The sequence below is a fragment of the Rhopalosiphum padi genome, chromosome 1 (assembly GCF_020882245.1).
Source record: "Rhopalosiphum padi isolate XX-2018 chromosome 1, ASM2088224v1, whole genome shotgun sequence".
NCBI classification, from domain to species: domain Eukaryota; kingdom Metazoa; phylum Arthropoda; class Insecta; order Hemiptera; family Aphididae; genus Rhopalosiphum; species Rhopalosiphum padi.
In genome coordinates this window covers 86578173-86599359 of record NC_083597.1, presented here as the reverse complement: position 1 = coordinate 86599359, position 21187 = coordinate 86578173, and the positions used below count along the sequence as shown (strand labels likewise).

At 27.8% G+C, this 21187-nt stretch overlaps 1 protein-coding gene across 1 annotated transcript in view; it reads left to right on the top strand.

Annotated features, from left to right (window-relative positions):
* The first annotated feature begins 260 nt into the window (after positions 1 to 260).
* Positions 261 to 21187, top strand: part of LOC132930743 (uncharacterized) — a 53868-nt gene continuing 32941 nt past the window's right edge. The window contains exons 1-2 of the mRNA XM_060996779.1: positions 261 to 629; positions 14900 to 14963. Coding sequence (XP_060852762.1) covers positions 14939 to 14963 — 25 coding nt within the window. The 5' untranslated portion in view covers positions 261 to 629; positions 14900 to 14938. The remainder of the gene's footprint in view (positions 630 to 14899; positions 14964 to 21187) is intronic.

Sequence of the window (21187 nt, the reverse complement as noted above, 5' to 3'; positions counted from 1 at the left end):
AAAATGCGCTAAATTAAATAGATCAATAGAGTCGCGCGTCATGCGTATATACTTACACAATATAATATAATATATCCCCATCAGTGTATAATCGAACAGTCAAAAAATCCCGCTAACGTACTATAAGAAGTAAAAAAAAAAAAGGAACACTTTCTTGTCCTCTCACTTTCTGGCCCTACTACTGTGATCCTCCCACTGGCTCTACATGTCTCGTCTAATCGGTATGTCTGCTGTGTCGGTTGCGGTGAACACGGCAGAGAACAAGTTGAGGGCGTCGCGCCAGTGATCACGCCGAGTCGCACGCGCTCAGATCGTCGGTCCCGTGTGGATGTCTCTAAGTAATAGTTACGTGATTTTTGAAAACAAAAATAGTTAAATAGATAACACGTATTTATGATATATATAATAAAATAAGTATCAATATTTACTAGTGTTTTTTTTTTGTTTAATCTTTTTTTATTATTGAAATTTATCGATTTGTTTAATTATTGTTATTTTTGATTACGAAATTATGAAGGAAATATTGTTTAATTTTAACGTCAGTGATTCGGTCTGTACTTGACGGATTTCCTGACACCTGGATTTCTATTTTGGACCAAAGTGGTCAAATGACGTTAACATCGTGAAAGGTCGGTACATTTGCATAACATGTTTAGTATTTTTTGAAGTACTGCAATATTTATAGGTTCTACTTATAATCATTTTATACTATCGATTCCACTATTTTTAGGATTTTTAGGATTTTTCCATTATTTTTTAAATTTCTTTTTTTAATTGATTGAGATTTTAGATATTTACGTTTTGTATGTTTATACTAAAAGTACCTATAAAAATAAATAAAGACCTTGTTACGATTTATTAATGAATTTAAATACTGAAATTACCAAAGTAACTTAAATTAAATTGGCAGTGAATAAATTAATGTGTAGCTATTTAAGAAAAAATTTCCTAATAATTTAAAATATATTCTAATACCTAAAAGTGTAAGTTTTACACTTATTTTAGCAAAAATTATTTATATTTGAAGGTTTATATGAAACCATGTTTAATATGAAATAGTCATGTAAATTTTCAAATATATTATATTGTATAAAAAAAGTAGTTAACTAATATTATACAATTAAACTATTAAACATAAACATTAAACATGATAATATTTTATTAATTTATAACAAATTTAGGTATCTAAGTAATTTGTTATTATGGCCAATTTTCATATTTGTTCAATTCATATTAAGGTTATTCGCATGTTTCAGTTTTTAAATTCTAACGTTATATTTAACTTAAAAACGTAACTTTTTGTTTTGAATTTAATCTTATTGAGAAAAATAACATACACGTAGATTTTTGATGTTATAATTTTTAGAGCGTTACATCATACACAATACACACATACATATATGATTAAACTAATTAAATATATTAACCAAGTATAGTTGGGTGTCAAGTGTCAACCTTAATGCTAATTTATAGCTATTAAGTAACATATTACCTTAAACTATTTATTATTATATTCTTGCAATAAACCCACTAACATTACAATTTGTTAAAAATAAAAGAAGTACACATTTTTAATGAATTATGGATGAATAAGCAATATATATATATATATATGTATATTATGTTGTTTGGAGTAGAATTTCAAATGAAATCATATTTATCTAATTATTATTTATATATACCAGCTGCTAGATAAATTGATTTTATTCAGTAGGTATACTAGTATAGTTGTATAATATCAATAGTGGAAATATGATTTCTAATTTTAAATAATACTCTCCTTGTATTCTGTATATTTGAATTATAATTTATTGTATACTTTTATAATAATAAAAGAATTAAACTATACTCTTGTTGAAGTATTATACTATCTATACCGCTATACCATACGAAATGATCTATATTTCTTTACATTTTTTTTTATCGAGGGATAGCATTATTATTGAAACAATAACCGGAAGTATAAACGATGTTTACACCCCGATGTTATATAAAACAGAGAGAAATCATAATAATTTAAATATTTGATATTTGTGTATTTTCTAAAACGTACAGTAATATTATAATTAAAAGTTATAAAGTTATATACTAATAATGATGATCTATAATCTAAAGATTACCGAGCGTCTGAAATATAATTGCCATGGGAATATGTATATTACGTTGTATTTTAATTGGCGGGCTTTTACTTTTGTGAAAATTATTTAAAAAAACGCATTCTGTGTATGACTATCATGTTTACCTACCTGCCTTCTACATCTTTCATTCTAGATTTATCTTAATAATTGCATGTACAAGTTTAAGTAAACCTGAGTACCGAGGTAAATGTTAATCAGATTATACTAATAAAATAGATTAAATCGTTTGCTGATAGTCTTATTTACAATTTATTGATGATATACATTTCAACTAAAGATTATTCGTCTGACATCTGTACTAATACTATATATTTCAATATATTAAATAGATACAAATCTATTATGTATACATTATAGTAACAAATAACAGTAATAATAACATATTCAATTTCAATATTCGACTGTGTACACTATATATATTATAATACGTAAATTAAAATCCCGATTTACAGATTCGAGAAGACAAAACACAATTGATTTACTAAGCATTTCGAGTTATCGAATAATAATAATAATAATAATAATAATCATAATTTAAATATTGTGGTGTAGGTATACCACAGAATTGAAGGAGATTGATTTTTTTAAACCAGTGAGATTATAATATACTTAAGGTGATTACTGATTACTATGTAATTCATATTTATGGTAGGTACTTACATTAAATATTAGTTTTCAACTATTAATGTTTTGATGAAATAATAAGATTTATTTTGAGAGATGTAATTAAGCAACTTTTATAATTTACATATAATTATGATATGGTTTACCAGTTTAAAAAATATAATATTAAGTAGTAGGTACTAAAATAGTTAAAGAATCATGTATTTTATGTAAAAGATTATATTATAACACATCGCTGCATACTATATCATTTAAAATGGCTATTAAAATAATTAAAGTATTTGCAATATGTACCTATAAAATATTTAATTGAATATTTTACACACTCTATTCAGACAAATTATAATCACATAGTCACTTATAATAATTCGAATATATTATGAATTTATATTTTTTTTAGTTAGTTTTAAGATTCACGTTTGTTTTATACGTATATAATAAAAACGAAAATAAAACAGTTAAATGTTGTTAATTTATATCTTACGCGCTTATCTGCAGCAGCACAGCAAATTATGTGTCTAGTACATCAATAATTCTTATATATCGTGGAAATGTCGTTCTCTCGTTCTACAGTATTTACGCGACGATGATTAAAGTTCGTCTGGTTGTACGAGTACATAATATGTAAGGTATAAATCGTAATAAAAATAAATAAATAAACAGTATCTACGACATATCGCACACAATATATCGATGTTAAAGAAAGCGAATCTATTACACGGTTGTTGCATCATATTAAAATATAAATATTAACTTAAATCACTCGTTTAACTGTACAAAAGCGTTTTATTATACTAATTATAGTGCTGCATCGCATCATAACACGCGTAAAATATGTATAATGGTGTTATTTTTGTTTTATTCTTAAAGCTTACGGTATACCGGTGAATTTAAGGATAGCGCGGGTGGGGGTTCAAAGTCTCGCGATGCCTTCAGCGGTTATTTTTAAGCGAGCTATAAACTTGCTCCAAAAAAAGGACATGTATAATTTGCAATATTGTAGTTGTAGTTATAAATAGTGTTTGTAATTTGCACCAATATGAGTATTGAGTATCTATTTCTTCAAGTATTTCTCCTGTACCTTCGATCGTTGACGACAAGAATCAATAGACTCAAATGATAATACATTTTTTAAGAATCCTAACTATCCGCCGTTTTATTTGGTAATCATTACAAACAGTTTGTCCCCTGATTCATCGTAATCGGGTTATTACACAATATTATATTTATTTTTTGAAATAAAATAACCATTTATAAAAAAGTATACAGATGATAAAAATATTCTGTAAAAAATTTTAGTTTATCTATCTTCTGTGAGCAAAGCTTGTATTGAAAGTAGAAAGTTATTTTCTTAGAACCTACAAACTAAATACATTTACAATAACAGAATACAAATAAATACAAAAATAAAAATAATTTCTTAAATTTATAATTCAGATATATAAAAATTAGATAATTATTTATTTATATTAATATTATTATTTATTCTAAGATATTTCTTAAAATTATAATAAACTAAAAAATAAGTTAGTCAAGACAGATATGTAAGTACCGTAAAACGATGTTAATAGATTAGTTAAATAACCACTCAGAATCTAAAATGGAATATTCTATGTTATTAACTTTTCATCGTAGGTATACTCACGTAAGTTAACTAGCCCCCCTCCAAAAAAATATATTTTAATTTCACAATTTTTTCTATGTGAATAATTAGTGCTAAATTCCTGTAAATTCCTGATTAGCTTTTTAAAATTCTTGTTCTACCTGCTTTCCGGAAAAGTTTAACTTTCACCGTGTGAGGCTAGGGTATAACTTATGTTAACTTTAGTGCAAATTGACTATAGCCAGCTAATTTTAACCAGCTCGCAAAATTGCATTTAAGTATTTAATAAGCTAGATGAAATTAAAATTTTTTTTTTAAATATTTTAACAAAAAAAAAATGTAAATTCATATTTCTGTTGCCCAAAGGTGTAAAAGTCTAAATACGCATTAGGTGTTTGGGTCTGTTGTATGTGTATCGCATGAGTACAGTGTGTAATGCGTAATATTGTAACAAAATTGAGAATGGAAATTTAGCGAACGTCACGGATTTCTACATGCATGTATACGTACGCGTGTAGGTATACATTATACCCAAGTATTATAACTACACGTATATATTACGCGTATTATAGGCGTATAAACTATAGTCGGCGGCGGTGTATCGGTTACTTACGTTTAATAATTGAACTCTTCGCCAGCAACAGAAGAGTGACAGACAGGAGGAAGGCGAACGGACAGCGCCTTCCGGATTCCCTGCAGGAGCCGTTGACCTTTCGGCCGACTACATTATTATACGTTATTGAATTACAATCAATCATTATATAATATAATAAATATAAGTATATATACGCGTTCATTGGCGTCGATACCGGAGATCGATGGTAAAAATTGAATTCAATATATTAATTATTATTAAAATCAAACGTGTGTTATCGCGCCGTGCGCCCTGGCATTAATAGTAATTTATCATCGTTTATATCAACGGCCGCGATGTGCCTCTTTTCCGCGCCAAATATAATGTGTATTATAATAACATAATAATTGGATAGATATTAACTAGAATAATAATAATCACTTAATACTTAATATTAATTATAATATTATAAATTGCTGTACTTTAGTATTACCCAAAGTATAACTCGCATACTGATGTCACCGATACTATCAGAGATACCAATATACCATACGAATTTTTAAGGCTGGACTGTTGGAAAAAAGTGGAATTTAAAATTGAGTAAGCTACCCTAATTAAATCATAAACATTGTAAATATAATGTCACTATGCCTAAATATTATTTAATAGAACGTTATTTAAAAATATATATATTTTGTAATGGCGGTTTGATAATATAAATCGAAGTATTATAATAATTAATAATATAACTTTTATCATACCTCAATCCAGTTATATACAACATGATATTTTCGATAGCGTTTATTTTGCTCTTATTTGGATTTATCATGGATTTGTATAGTTGTCTAGTGTCTATACTCTATGTATCACATGGATGGATGTATTTGTGTTGTTTGTTTTCTATATTATTAATTATTATGCGTAGGATGTTCTCAAAGTTGCAGTTTAAACGATATTTGAATATAATGACGATGATGTATTTTTTAATTATCATGATGATTGTAATACTATGTGACGTGTAGGATGACATGAGGTCGACGATCTGGTAATTGATAAATAATATGTTCTATTGTAATACAAATGCATATAGTTATTAAAAAAATAAAACTAATATATAAGTGAATATATTGTTCGTGAATTATAATATTTATTTCCATAATTTTTACGGTGTATAAATAAATTATTATCAATTAAAAACAATTATGAAACTATTTGTAATTTTATTTTTCTACCGTTTTAAAAATTAGCATCATATACTTAGTAGGTACACAATATAATAAACACCGCAGAAAAAAGAAATTATTTAATACCTTTATTAGTTTAATTAATAATTAGTAGGTAATAACTAATATGCATACAATTAAATTATTTTATTGATAAATCAATACGAAAACAATACAACAATAGTAAATATATAATTAAGACTTAAGACATATTACATATAGTATACAATATATACACGTCTGTAGGTACTTGGTATATAACCCGAACAGTTATGATGTAAGAAAATGTACATAATTTTTATGTGTGACCTTATTAATATTTAATTATATTTTATCTCAAGAGAAATAACTTTATGCAATGTTTATATTATATTATTTCTCATGAAGTTATACGTATTCTTCTATATTAACCCATTCCAACTGCTGTCACCATTTGATATCTATTTGATCTTATTATCAATTTATTCTTTATACTATAGTCAAATTCACGTACGGACCGTAATACGGTTCAATTATATCATGATGAATTTTTTAATAATATTGTAGATCATTGTTCAATATTTATAATCTGTAGTTTACTTATTTAGTGCTATATTTATTTTTAATATAATTACAATTATAAATTTATCGCATAACTATTATCTACATTTTTTACTTTCTTGATTTTAATCAACTTCAAGAATTTGTGTTAAATAGGAAAATGATAAAAATGTAACCCAGTTGTAACGAGTAAGTAGATAATTAAGTTAGCTTTAACATAAAATATTAATGAGAGAGATCCGATATCACACCCAAGCGGTATAACGATTTGAAATTTGAATCCACAAAAACGTCGGCGTGAACAGTCCCAAAATGTCTATATTTTAACTTTTCTCCAAAACTTTTATAGCTAAAAAGTTAGTTGATAGCTCATTAAAAAGGGATACAAAATATGAGATTAAAAATTTTCAAACAAAATTATTGAATTTTTCACTTAAAAAAAAATAGTTATTCTTTGCTAGATTTTCATTTAGTGAGATATATTTCTGGAACCGGAGAGCGGATTTTGTTGTTTGGGATCTTGTTAGATTCACATTGGCTAGGAGAAGTGCTGTGAAGATTTTCAGAACTTTATTTCCAATTGTTAACTCACTACAAAGCTATAAAGCCGAGAAACATAAAAAAACGCCCAATAAAATGTGTTTTAATTTTTTTTTAAAGCTCTGTCGTAGTGAATTAATTATAAAAGATAAAGTTCTGAAAATCTTCACTGCATTTCTCCTAGCCCATGTGAATCTAACAAGACCCCAAACAACAAAATCCGCTCTCCGGTTCCAAAAATCTATCTCACTAAATGAACATGAAAATAAAATACATTTTAAATACATATTGCATACAATTAATACATTTTTAAAAAATTGAAAATCAAGAAAGTTTAGACGCCGATCTTTGACTTGGCAAGCGTTTTTATTTTGTATATAGATAGTTGGAAATTGTCTTTAGTAGACCCTATACCAATATCATTGAAAGAATATTTCTAACATTACGGGGCAGCATTATAGTATATTTTAAACGTGCGAGCGAGATCAAATTGCATTTAACATCGCCCAATAAAGAAAATTAAAAGTACTTATTTTCATTATTAAGAACTTGTTTTCATGAATTTAGCACAATAGAGGAAGATTTCAACAATCTTAAATCTTTTATACGAATTGTGGGTAATAAAGCAAATATAAGTTCACGCAGATCTTCCATAAATCATTTGAAAGTGATTCTGAGCTACTTAAAACACATTGTATACAAATTAAAAGTTATAGTAACAATATTTTCGAGGACGTCTTGTAGTCTTTCTTTTATAAATATTTATTAATATAAAAAGTAATAGCAACTCAAGTCAATTGAAAATAAGTCGAGTTCCATTTGTTATTGATTCCGTCCAACATATTATATAAAAATGAATGTATCATATGTTATTAAATACTCGATATAATATATTATAATACTAATATAATTGATTATTTATTACTTATGCTAATATGCTATAGTGCTATACAGTACCACCAGTTTATTGTACACTGTGTACAAAAATATGTTCCCCGGCGAAGAAAGATATTCAGCCCAAAAGGTTAAATATTTAAAATCGTATTATCTGTACAAATGGAAATGAAAATGCTGATTTAAATTTTTAACGATTCAACTGTTGTGGCTTTTGTAATGTAATAACGTTTAACATAAAAACATTGTGTTATTTAATTTAATAGAAATAACGCTACAAGATGCCCTCGAAAATTTGTTTTCTTAAATTTTTATAATAGGAATTTTATCTCAATAATCGTTATAAGACTAATAATTTATACTACTGATCTGGGTAAACTAGTTTTCGGCGTGTTATACGTTTATGAAAAACAAACCTTGATGTAGCGCTATGTGACAATATATTATTATTTCTGTGGACATAAAATTAGTAGTAATAATATGTATGTGTTTATCATCGTTTACATTACGTTATAAAATATTGTAATATGGTATGTATAAAATCATTTTGAAGAAATATAAAAATTGATTTAAAATAATAAAAGCTTTTGTCATTAATGATTTAGCAAAATAAAAATTATACATTTTTTAAAATATATACCAACTTAGACATATTTGTTTACAATTATAATTTTAAAGTTCGTATGCAAAGACACAACTTTTCTATCGTTTATGGCATTTACGCTTCAATATACCTAATTTGGAACAAACATTACAATTAATTATCTATTGAATTTTAATTTTTTTTCAAATACGAGTATGTAACCAAATAAATAGAACTAAATAGATATTCATTGAGTTATTTTTGGGAAGGCTAAGGCTTTTTAGATTCTAAGTGGTGTCGCGAATATATTAATTTTACAATAATTTGTGTGCGTGTTTTTTTTTTTTGGGGGGGGGGGGAGGGCTGTCTTGAATCTTTAGCTTTTAGGAGCAGTATGAATAGTTAAGTTTTTGATAGAAAATTGGATGTAATTGGCTCATTATGACAACGACTTATGAGTTATATATTAATAGGTAATATATAATATGATATAAATATAATATAGTATAATAATATAATTAATTATAGTTATGTTTTTAGCAAAAATTAGTTCAACATACAGTATATTAAATAATAAAAAATTAAATTATTAATATAATGATATAAATAAATTATAAAATATCCTTATAAACAGAAGCTGACTTCGTCACCACTATAGGAATCATTTTTCGAATGCAATGATTTATTATTACTTATTCAATTAAAATTGACAGTGATCTACTCAATAACAAGGTACATTCAAAACCTACTATACAACAGTGACTTCCTCATTTTTTTTTTATTTATATGTTTTATTATACAGCGTGTGGTTTAAAATAAAAAGTTAAAAGTATATACTTTTATATATATATATCTTGTTTTTATAATATTTTTTTTATCAAATTTCTTAGATAAGTACTAGTTTTTAAAATCATATTTGTGAATTTATAACTAATCATGATTGTATATTATGACCTTGGAGAAGAGTAAAATTAACTCCAAAAAAAAATTATAAGCCGGAAAATTTGAATATCGTAGATAAATCAAAATAATTTTTAATTGTTACGTAATTGTTCTGATTTGACATAATTATTTTATAAAAATGTATAATCGATGTAGGTACATGATATAATTAATGAAATATGTCCGAAGAGAAAACGTGATGATATTATGTTTATGTTCTTAAATTAATGATAGGGCAAATAGAAATTATGACGGGTAGAATAAATCTAATGGTTTCATAACAGTATCTATAGGTACAGTTCTACAAATTGTATAACTATGAAAAATCATTTTAGTTCACAAAATTTAGTATAACGATTAAATAATTTACTGAAATATGCTTATCTTATGACTCCATAGTTTAGAATATTAATATTTTTGATTCACAATAATATAGATACATGACACATTTATAGAAACAAAAATGTATTGTATAACGTATACTTATTATGAGAAATTTGCGACTTATTGACTTAGAAAAATTAATTATTATTCAATTAAAAAAAAAACATTTTATTGATAATAACAAAAAATAAACTTATAAATTTGTGTAATAAAATACAATTATAACTTTGTATACCTAAAACTTTTAAGTGCAATTGTTTTTAAGTTATGACAAATTATGAAAAGGTATAATAATTATTAAGTTAATTTAAGTTAAATTATTAGATAAGATGTGTTTATAATATACACAAATTAATAACACAATCATTTTCTACAATTTTTTTTATAACTCTATAATTACATTTTTCTAATATTTATTTGTTATACAACATTGTAAATAGAATGTGTGCACGGATATTTATTCAACTAGGTAAAATATTATACTTATATAGACATAGCAATGGTCTTGTTGAAAAACTGTTTACAATAGCCGTAAAATTAGGATTTTTGCTGCACATACCAATATGTATTCAAATATCCGATTTTATTTCTATGTAATATTATTAAAAAGTATATGACATAATAATTGAAGTATAACATAACAAAATCGTATACGTAGGTGTCAGTTTCTGTATATCAAAAATGATATTTTTAAAATTTTTTATCATATCATATATACAAATGCAACTTATAACTACTGTGGTTACAACCTGAAATCTGCAGACCAGAATGAGTGTGACCAATGCATTTTTGATATGTTTTATTCTTAAGTTATTTGTGGTTGAACCTATACCTTAGTTTTTAAATTGATTGTACGTTGTACAATGTACGTAACCTATCTATTTTTAATAAAAATGTAATTAAAAATATTATAAAATAAATACCTATAACCTGGTCACTAATATTATTATTATAAATTAATAACAAACAATTTAAATTGTTTATAGTTAAGTGAGTGTATGGATATAAATGTTGCAATACATAATAAATTTGATACAAGAAAATTTTTGTCTTGCAGTGACTATATAGATTATAGGTTTAACGATTTTTAACATTTTTCTACAACTTTTGTCTTTTAAACATATTATTAAAATAATTGCTACAAAATGAGTTTCAGTTTGCTTGTATAAAAATGAATTGTATGATTTCACAATACGCTTAAGTATAGACTTAATCGATTTTTAATTTGTCTCGAATAGTGCAGCTCATTGCATAGATGTGGGGACGGGGTGGCCGAGCGGTCTAATTCGTCGGCTGTGGAGCAGCTGGATCCGGTTCGATCCTCGGCCACTGGGCGGCATTTTTCTCCGGGTAAGTCACGGTGTCCGGAGAACAAGTGCTGCCATCCCCCCACCCCGGGGCATGGCAGAAACCTACGGGTGCCCCATTAAAAATTCTGCCAATCAGGCGCCGGGCTTACTCCCGAACTTACATACGCCATACGAAAAAAAAAAAAAAAATTGCATAGATGTAACCGGGTCGATTAAGAAAATACCCATTAACACATTGAAAAAAAATACGATAACTAAACACCGTTGAACCAAAACTTGTCTTATTTATCAACAGGATATATCGTTTACTCTACAAAATTTCTCTACAAAGTTTGTGTTTTAATATTTTAATTTGAAAAAATTGTTGAAAATATTTGGATTTCGACAGTGTGTTATTTCGATCAAACCGGATGCAGCGATATCATTTTATAGTAGATACCTATATACACACACTGTATACGATATGATAATATACTCATTGCGGTATTTATTTTATTATAAACGAATCTAATTGTATACGCGTAGCTGTCTGCGTAATACACAGTCGGTATTATCTATAATAGCATAGGTATAATACCGCGTCGTCGTTTTTCTCGCACAAAGTGATCGTATCGTATAATATAATAACTGCAACTATCTTGGCCACCTGCGTGTTCGGGACGTTACGAGCATATTATACCCGTGCGCCTTTTACCACGTTGCAGACGATGAATAATAATTATTATGACATTACGATAATATATTTTATAATAAGGGCTTTAGAGTCTTCTGCCGGCGCGGCGTGGACCCCGCACGGACTCGCCGGGGATCGGTGCACGTTGTGCCCGCGTTCGAGTCATGACAGGTCGATACATATAATTAGGATTCTCCGCGAAAACCTGTCCATAAATCATCAACGTGACGATTCGCAGCGAAAACTTTCTTCTGCCGCGTTTGGTACACCGAATGGGTCACGACCGATCCGGCCGTCTGCGGCGTGTGTAATACCATATTATATATGTATAGGTATATATTATATAAAAAAAATATAATAATAAATATATATATATATATAATATAATATATACTATGTGCTATTTGTCTGGTCGTCGACAAAATATTATCAAAGCCGTGGCGAATCCTCCGGCCCCGGGGTTGGTAAAAAAGTGAGGCCGCGGTAAAACATATAGGTCAAGTTCGAAATCGGGCTACATACCCGCAAATGATTTCATCACGAATCGTGGGGTAAGGGGCGACGATTAAGGGCGATATGCATAAAATATACGCGCTAACGATTGGCGTGTAATGCGATCTTCTAAATACTCGTATACGTCACCGCGGGTGGATAGCGATCGAAATCGAAATAAAATACAATTTTGTGCTCGAAAACGACCGAAAGTGTTGCAGTATTATACATTTATACGTAATTTTTATCATCGCGTATCGATTTATATAATTTTACATAACTGAGGGCCACTGCAGTTGTCAGTTCAATGAAGGACGCGTCGCGACATGTACCTACCTATTATACCTATATCGTCATCCGGAGAAAATCTGCGGACACATATTTCTGTACGATGTAATATAATTATATGTACGCGTAGCAATGTTAAGTCGTGTACATGTGTAAAATCGTATATGTATTCGGTAATCTAACGATTTGAGACGCTTCGCGTTCCGAGCGGCGGCAGCCGATATTATAACAGCGGTATTTAATATTATAGCAATATTATAGGCCACGTATATCTCTATAAGTGGTTGACGACGCCTGTTAATTACATCCGTATTAAATGTGTCTATACTACTGCAGAGGACTTAACATTTAGCCGAGGCCGCGGGCACGATGAACAAACGCGCGGCGTTGACGATTTGGATTTCTCAACTCGGGCGTCGGGATCAACAACAATAACAATAGAAATAATAATAATAATAATTTAAAATATAATTCGTTTATACAATAATAGTATTGTATAATATAGTATATAGTCACGATGATACGCGGACTACGCGAAAATAACGTAGTTATACATGTTACTTACACACAGTCTTCTATGTCTGCAGCAGTTAATCGAATCTCATTGATTTAATAACCGTACATGCATACTTCTATGTATATAGGTATAATATGTACTCTTTTTGCTTATATACAATCGTTCCGGTAATGTCAAGATATTATACTGGTACATTATGTAATTACATTTTTATAACGCGAAAACTGGAGACTTCAACGATCGGGCATTTTGTTGGGTGTCAACATCGTAATGTTGTATACTATAAAAATGTATTCAGGATGTTATAAGAAACGGACCGATATTCATTTCAAGAAATTTTATATCTTTCAGGGTGTTCTTCTTATTATTTTGTTTTTTTTTTCGGCTGTTTTGGTCATAATGTTCTATCTCTGATTTCTCTCACGCTAAGGATTCTTGCTGTCTCATGGTCAGTCTCCAATTATAGTTAATTGTTAGATTTAATATCCTGAATGTTTGTATTAAAATAATTTCATAGAATTCTATAATCAATTATGTACAGCAAAGTTATTTTAATAGTGAAAACTTATTAATTTCAATATAATAAGAATTAACATTTTGGAAATATTTAAAAAAAATTTTTTACGTTGTTTGAAGATTTTTAAGATTTTACTTAAATTTTTTAATGACATTGTATATTCTTAACTTCATATTCTAAAGCATAATATTTTTCTGATAATTTAATGCATAATTTAAAATATAAATAGAAATATTGAACGAGAAGTTCATTATTTTTCACTCTATAAGTATTTAGAGTTTAGATGAACTAATATTAACGGAATGGCGCAGAGGAGGTTTTCAGAAAATATTATATTCCAGAATATAAAATTAAAAATGTGAGACGTTGTACAAAAAAAGTAAAAATTAATGATAAAATTATTATTGAAAATGTTGTTTTTTAAAGAATTAAAACTTATCTACATAAAAAAATATTTCTCGAAAAGGAATATTTTTTCAAGGACCCATACGTTTACTAAACTAACCATCTTGTTTATAGATTATAGGTATAGTAAGTAGTTGGTAAAATCAAATTTGTGCTAGTTTCAGTCATATTATAATAGTGTTGTGTTTCGTGAATGTCTGCGTCGGTAATAATTTTTCTTAATAAAATTACCTGTACAAAAAACGTGATAAAATTATATGTGTACAATTTAATGAATTTCCCTGAAGTTGTCAACTATGATATTTTCACTGCAGTTATTTTCCGATTCTCCTCGGTCTGTAAGTAAACGAATAACGAAGAGGAGAACAAAATGAGTAGCATAGAAAACAGACAGAAGAGGCGTGCACGTGCGCGCAAGAGAGAGAAAAAATTTCTGCAAACAATTTCAAACAGATCAATCAAAAGCGAAATATTAAATAAAGATCATTTATAGCTTTTTATTGTTGTGCGTACGGACGTAACCGACACGCATTGACAACTCAATCCCGTCACCGTATACACTCCGTTATATATCAATTCACAATGACGCAACGAAATAATATATATTGTGTATGACCATTTATAATAATCGGATAATAATTTATTGTTCCAGGGACATCCGGACGACGACACCAAGCCCAATGAGATCACAATGTTGCTGACATTTCTACTGGCAGGTGAGTGCGACGGGGTGGTACTATCGGGATTTCTGTTGATAATTTACACATATACACACACGCACACATACAGCTTTAGTATAAGTATAAATGTAGAAATGCATATCATACACAGCACACATCATGTATACGCGGCGGTCGATACGACATATTAATAAATCAGTGTACAAAAATATGAAACAATTCACTATTAGAAAACTCGCAACCGAGTCACGTACTGATGGGGGAAAATGAGAATGGAGAGAAGAAAAAAAAATGGACAAAAAAAATCTATTTATATTTTATACGTTTTCAACAACTCTCTCGGTTGTTCTGTTATGTATAGTATAAAAATATTCTTCGTTGTCATTGTATTATATTATTAAATTGTCTTATATTATACGATATATACGAGTTTGCTTACCACACTACTATATCGGCAAAGGATATATTATGATAAAATTCCACAAATTTCTTGTACTTTTTTTAAAATTTATTTTTCATAATCGATAGTGCATGAGTAACTTGCGATGCTAATCTAACCGTTAATCAATTTAGTGAATTACTGAAGGAAAATTTACAACACTAAATTAACAAATATCATTGACGTTTTGACAAACATTTGGTCTGTAACGCATTATTATTATATCGTCAAATATCATTCATTCATTTATTCTGCAAAAAGTAGATTTTATATACATATATGTATGTATTATACTTACATAGCTAGACTTGTTTTGACTATAGCCTGTTTAGTGGAGTTCACATTCAAAATTTACATAGAATGATGTAACTGCATATGGATTACATTATTGCACTCCAATAATGTCCTCGGAAGGACGTCAAGAATCGTATATTCGTAGTCATCGTTGAAATGTACTGTTAAATATCTAATATATATATATATTATATTATATTATATTATATTATATATATATATTTATTTTTATTTTTATTAAAGATAAATCGAAATTTTAACAAACATTAAAGTGAGAGATACTGCCACATTAGCACAAACCAAATATTTAGTGTTTACTAAATGTAAAGTGGTATTAATTATATATTTTTATATGTTATAAGTTTTTATTAAAATTTGAATCAATAATTATATATTTTGTTATATACTTGTTATAGGTATTATAACTATAAATTAACTGATGTTATAAAGTTAAAACTGTAATTAAGACCGTATAAAGTTTATTTTGGTATAAATAAGTAAACATGTGACCAATTTATCTACATCAGTTTATTTTTAGTGTTCAAAATGTATCTTATGTGTATGCAATTGCTATAACCCACTACAGCATATTATAAATACATCTAATTTATATTTGTACTTCGCAACATGTCATAAAAAAGTAATATTAAAAATTTAGAAAATATTTTGATTAATTGGTTGCTTTAAACTAGTTTAAAAATATAATATTATGTACCTATAAGTTATAACTCATGTGGTTAGAGTGTGACATTTGTTATTTTTTCACTGTAGGTTTAATTCACTTTCCAGAAATTTTTAAGAAAATTAATAAACTGTTATTGTTTTTTTGAAAAATGTTCACAAATAATAAATGATATAACTACTATATATATTTATTTAATAACTTTTTAGGTTTTTATTTTTTTACAAGTATCTATATAATATTATAAAGTTATAATATAATTATATAAGTCTTAAATTATTTTCAGTAAAACAAATTTTTTACATTATTCAAAAGTGGATTGTATAATTTCTTTCTAAAACAAGTTTTTATCGTTATAATATCTCGGTGTCCCAAAAAATCGTTCAATTGTATTCAAAATTCGATAAACATATAATAATTAATTGAATTATTATACACTTATTAGTATGAATTTATCTCAATGATCAAAATATAATTAAAAGTGTATCGTTTTTGCATATTTTATATCGATTTAAATGTATAATGTATGTTGTGAATTTAAAATATCAAATAAGTATAAATATTACCAACGCAATTGTACAAAAATCTTTTACCAATAATCGGGATGAAATAATGTTACACATCATACCTGGTATCCGGTATACACATTACCCGCTGCAGAATCACGTAGCGCAATCTCTGTTTCATCACACTAGCGTAGGTATATACAATAGTATAATAATATACATATTATACGAGTAAGCAGCATAAACTACGTTTCTTAACGATTTTTCTGCGGGTTTCGAAATCAAAGTAGCAACTTAATACCCCAAGGTTTGAAAGGGTTAGAATGCACATGCGATATAGGTTTTGCTTTACGCGATTTGACTTCTGTTGTTGTCGTTGTATAATATTTCTTAGACTCGCGTGTACCGCGTTTGATCGTTTATGGGCAGGCAGGAATCGCCCAGATCCGCTTACATAAAAATATATTATCGAAAGAAAGAGAAAAATCGAATAAAAGAAGTCAGAGCGAAACCGGTTGTTCGGCGGCGGGCGAATTTCGTGGAGGTACGAAACGCAAAAAAAAAATGCCATGAAAAACCTTGTGCGCGAATATGTATGTATACTAACCGGGTAAACATATATAATACAAGTATAGCTTATAATCTAACAATTCTTTGGCACGTGAACGCGAATCCGAAAAAAAAATCAAACGTGTTGATCTTGAGATCTCCCGGACACCTGTCCATTGTTCTGTCGCGAGATATAAATAATATTATTGTTTTATAGATAGGTTGCATCCCGATCCTAATAATAATATAATATTAGAGTTGTGAAATTAATATTCCCATAGAAAAATACGATTTAACGGTAAACGTTTTTTAAGCCTAAAATTTCGTATCAAATGCAGAATATGATTTCTGACAGTCTGGTATTTTACATTACTTTGGGTATATACTTATATATTATATGTATATTATGTTAGTGCAATAGTCGGGCATACAATATACTATATAGAAATGGTCGACACTATAGGATGTTTTTTCAGAAACATATTCACATATTAAGATAATGTACAGAAAAACATCGGTAAATAAAATCTCAGTTATTCAATGTACAGCATTTTGAATGTCTTGTGTTTAACCTGTTTGAAAAATTGACCAGGTTCCTATAATGAGTTTAATACTTTAATGAATAAATTATTCTTATTTCCGGGATGTTATGATTTCTAAATTCTAAGAATGAAGCATAAATTATACGTTTATTCTCTGTGCATTTTTACCAGAATTTTGACGAGTCGTTTTTTTTTAATTTGAGCAACGACTTTTTTTGTATTATAAAGAACCGTTTTTTTTTCTTTAATGAGATTTTCTATTAAAATATTTATTTTTAGATTTTTGAAGTTTATTAAATAATGAACATTTGATATAAACTTATCAAGTATTTAGAAATTAGTTATAGTCATGTGATTTTACTTTTTACTGAAGTGAGTTTTAAGTACAATAAAAGCGCTCTACAAGTTTCACCTAGTTATTTTCTAGATTTGTGACAGAATATGAGAATAGAGTTGGTCATTCTTTTAAATTTCCTATAGTTTTTAATAAAACACTGCAAACACTGAGAAAACATACTAATAGTAAAAGCTCAAAACCGAGTAGGTACATATTAATAATTTTGTTTTGTAAATGAGTTTTGTTCAAATTTAGTTATTCATTACAAGCTTAAAGTGTGCATGAATAGAATTTATATATTATACGCCCCCTTCTTTCAGTTTCTGTTGCCCAATCGAAATTGGTATCACATTTGATATGTTTTAATTTTTACACATAATTATGGATAATATGTCGAGTACGTGCAAGATGATAAATGGCCCCACACATTATTTATATATTTTGAAATTAAAATGAATGCTTGTACATCGAATTGCACAGTCCGTATACACTTTAATATACATACGACGGTTATTATGGTATACTATTAGAGTTGTTAATATTAACATGATGAAATTTGCGGGGTCTGTGTTAATATAATATATACCATGTACGTATGTGAAAACTAAAGAGATTTGATGATTTTTTTTTATCATAAATCATAGCTTTCACAATGCAATCAACATACTAAATATTATTTCATTTCACAAAATTATATTTTCATTTAACGTTTTTGGGTTATGTTAAATATGCAAACATTTAATTTATGAGAGACATCGATGGAGATGATGAGCTATATTTCTTAAATTGTTTAATACGTTTTCGTTTTCTGCAATAAACTATATTATATATTTTGTTTTTTATCTGTTAATAATTTAATGAACCATGTCGGCTACATGTGAAATTGCGTCACAACAATAAATTGGGATTTTCGGGTTCACAAATCACAATAAATCTAAAAACCGATATTCTCGTGCGTTTAAAGATAATATGGGTATACGTGTAAGTGTGTAACGATATAAAAACGTTCGTGGTTGCCATTTTGTAAAAACGATTAAAAATACATATTAACCACGTCCACGTAGTGATTTCTAATATATTTTAAATGTTCACCTGCTATGCCTATATAAAACACGATATTATAGTATGTATTACTGCTGCTATATCGAAACAAACTCGAGATATTAAAAGCATTACGCCCACCGTACTTGTTTTGCAGTTTTTGACGTTTAGACTTTCATCCGAGCCCCGGGCTCATCCGTACATCGTACGCGCCAATTCAATTAGATCCACTCGTATTTCTCGTACCTGTATAGTCCATTCACAATTGTATTACAAATGTTATAATTATGTTTTAATGCGAACACACCTAAACGTAAGTCGTAATCGCGTTCGTATACACAACGGGTATACAAACAAACATTAACATACCTCCTCGTGCATTAGTGCAAATGCATTATAATAATCTTCAAACAAATGATAATTATTATTATTGTCATAATTATAATGATATACACGCCGAACAGGTAGCGATGTATACAACTCTGTATAAATCCGGTCTAACGCAGCCTCCGGATGTTTAGTAAAATAAATACGCCGACGATTAAAAGTGTAATGACGTAGGTATATGATGCTTCATCGAAAATGTTAAATCGTGTCAAGATTTTTAGATCTTCTTTTATATAATATATTTGTATCTATAGTACAGAAGTTATAGTATAATGATATGATAATGTCAAAGCTTATGTATAGCTACTGTAAAATAATCTATTTTTAAATGAATACAGTTAAAATTAACCATATTATATATCCATGTAAAAGAATTTAACTAAATATTTACCGATACTAATTGAGTATTTATGAATGAAACTCACCAATCGTATTCAATTATTTAATACACATTGAAAATATATGTTTAGTCCAAAATGTAGTATAACATTTATATTATAAATTAATAATTTGATGTCTGGTATAACGTATAACTTTATTAACGATTTTCGTAGCATTGAGATATCACCAACAGTTGATTAATTATTTTACCCTATTTACAATGGCCTATGAGTTGTAATTTTTAACTCATTTTTTTTTTGGTAAATTTATACTCCATAAAATTCGTATTAAAAACAAATCATCTCTAACGACTCGTAAGGTCAAAATAAAATTCTGGACATTGTCCGTATTTTGGCCATGGTCATTAGTTTTCTTCAATTTATACGCCCAATTAATACGAACACGTTGTGGAGTATACCTGTAACCAATACGTATATAGACGTTTTCAAAATAAAATAAACAAACAACGCACGCCGACAAATTTCAATTAAACAGTTTTTCATTGTATACGCATGGATAGCGGTGATGGCAAACAACAACAATAATGATATAATTTCGTCCAGGGTCTGCATCGCAAGTTGTGAAATCGTATTATATTATATAGATTATTTATAAAATATTATGAAGCGTTTTACTTTACACGTATTATAACAATATATACTGCCATATTATAATATGTTTAATGATAGTACGTTAATAATACGATATTTAACGTTCTAGAGACGCAATTCTTTGCTACGGTTTCGAAAAAGGTCAAGTATTAATTTTTAATACTACACTTGCGGGCAGCATTAATTTTTTTTCTCATAAAGATATGAATTGACATAATAATTTATTTGAAAAAAAAAATACTCAATGTGTTATATTATTATGACATTCATAGGTAGAATATCTCTGTTTCTTGCAGAAAAAGATATTGCATATAAAAAATAGTTCGACAATCTTTTGCAGAGGAAAAATAAGTTTGTATTGCTACAAGAAATTCCTTAAGTTACACACAAAATCTAAGTATTTAAAAATATGATTCTTAAAAATGTCATAAATCATTAGTCTTCTTAAAAAAAAAAAAAAAATATTTATGTATATTGCTATAATTATTATA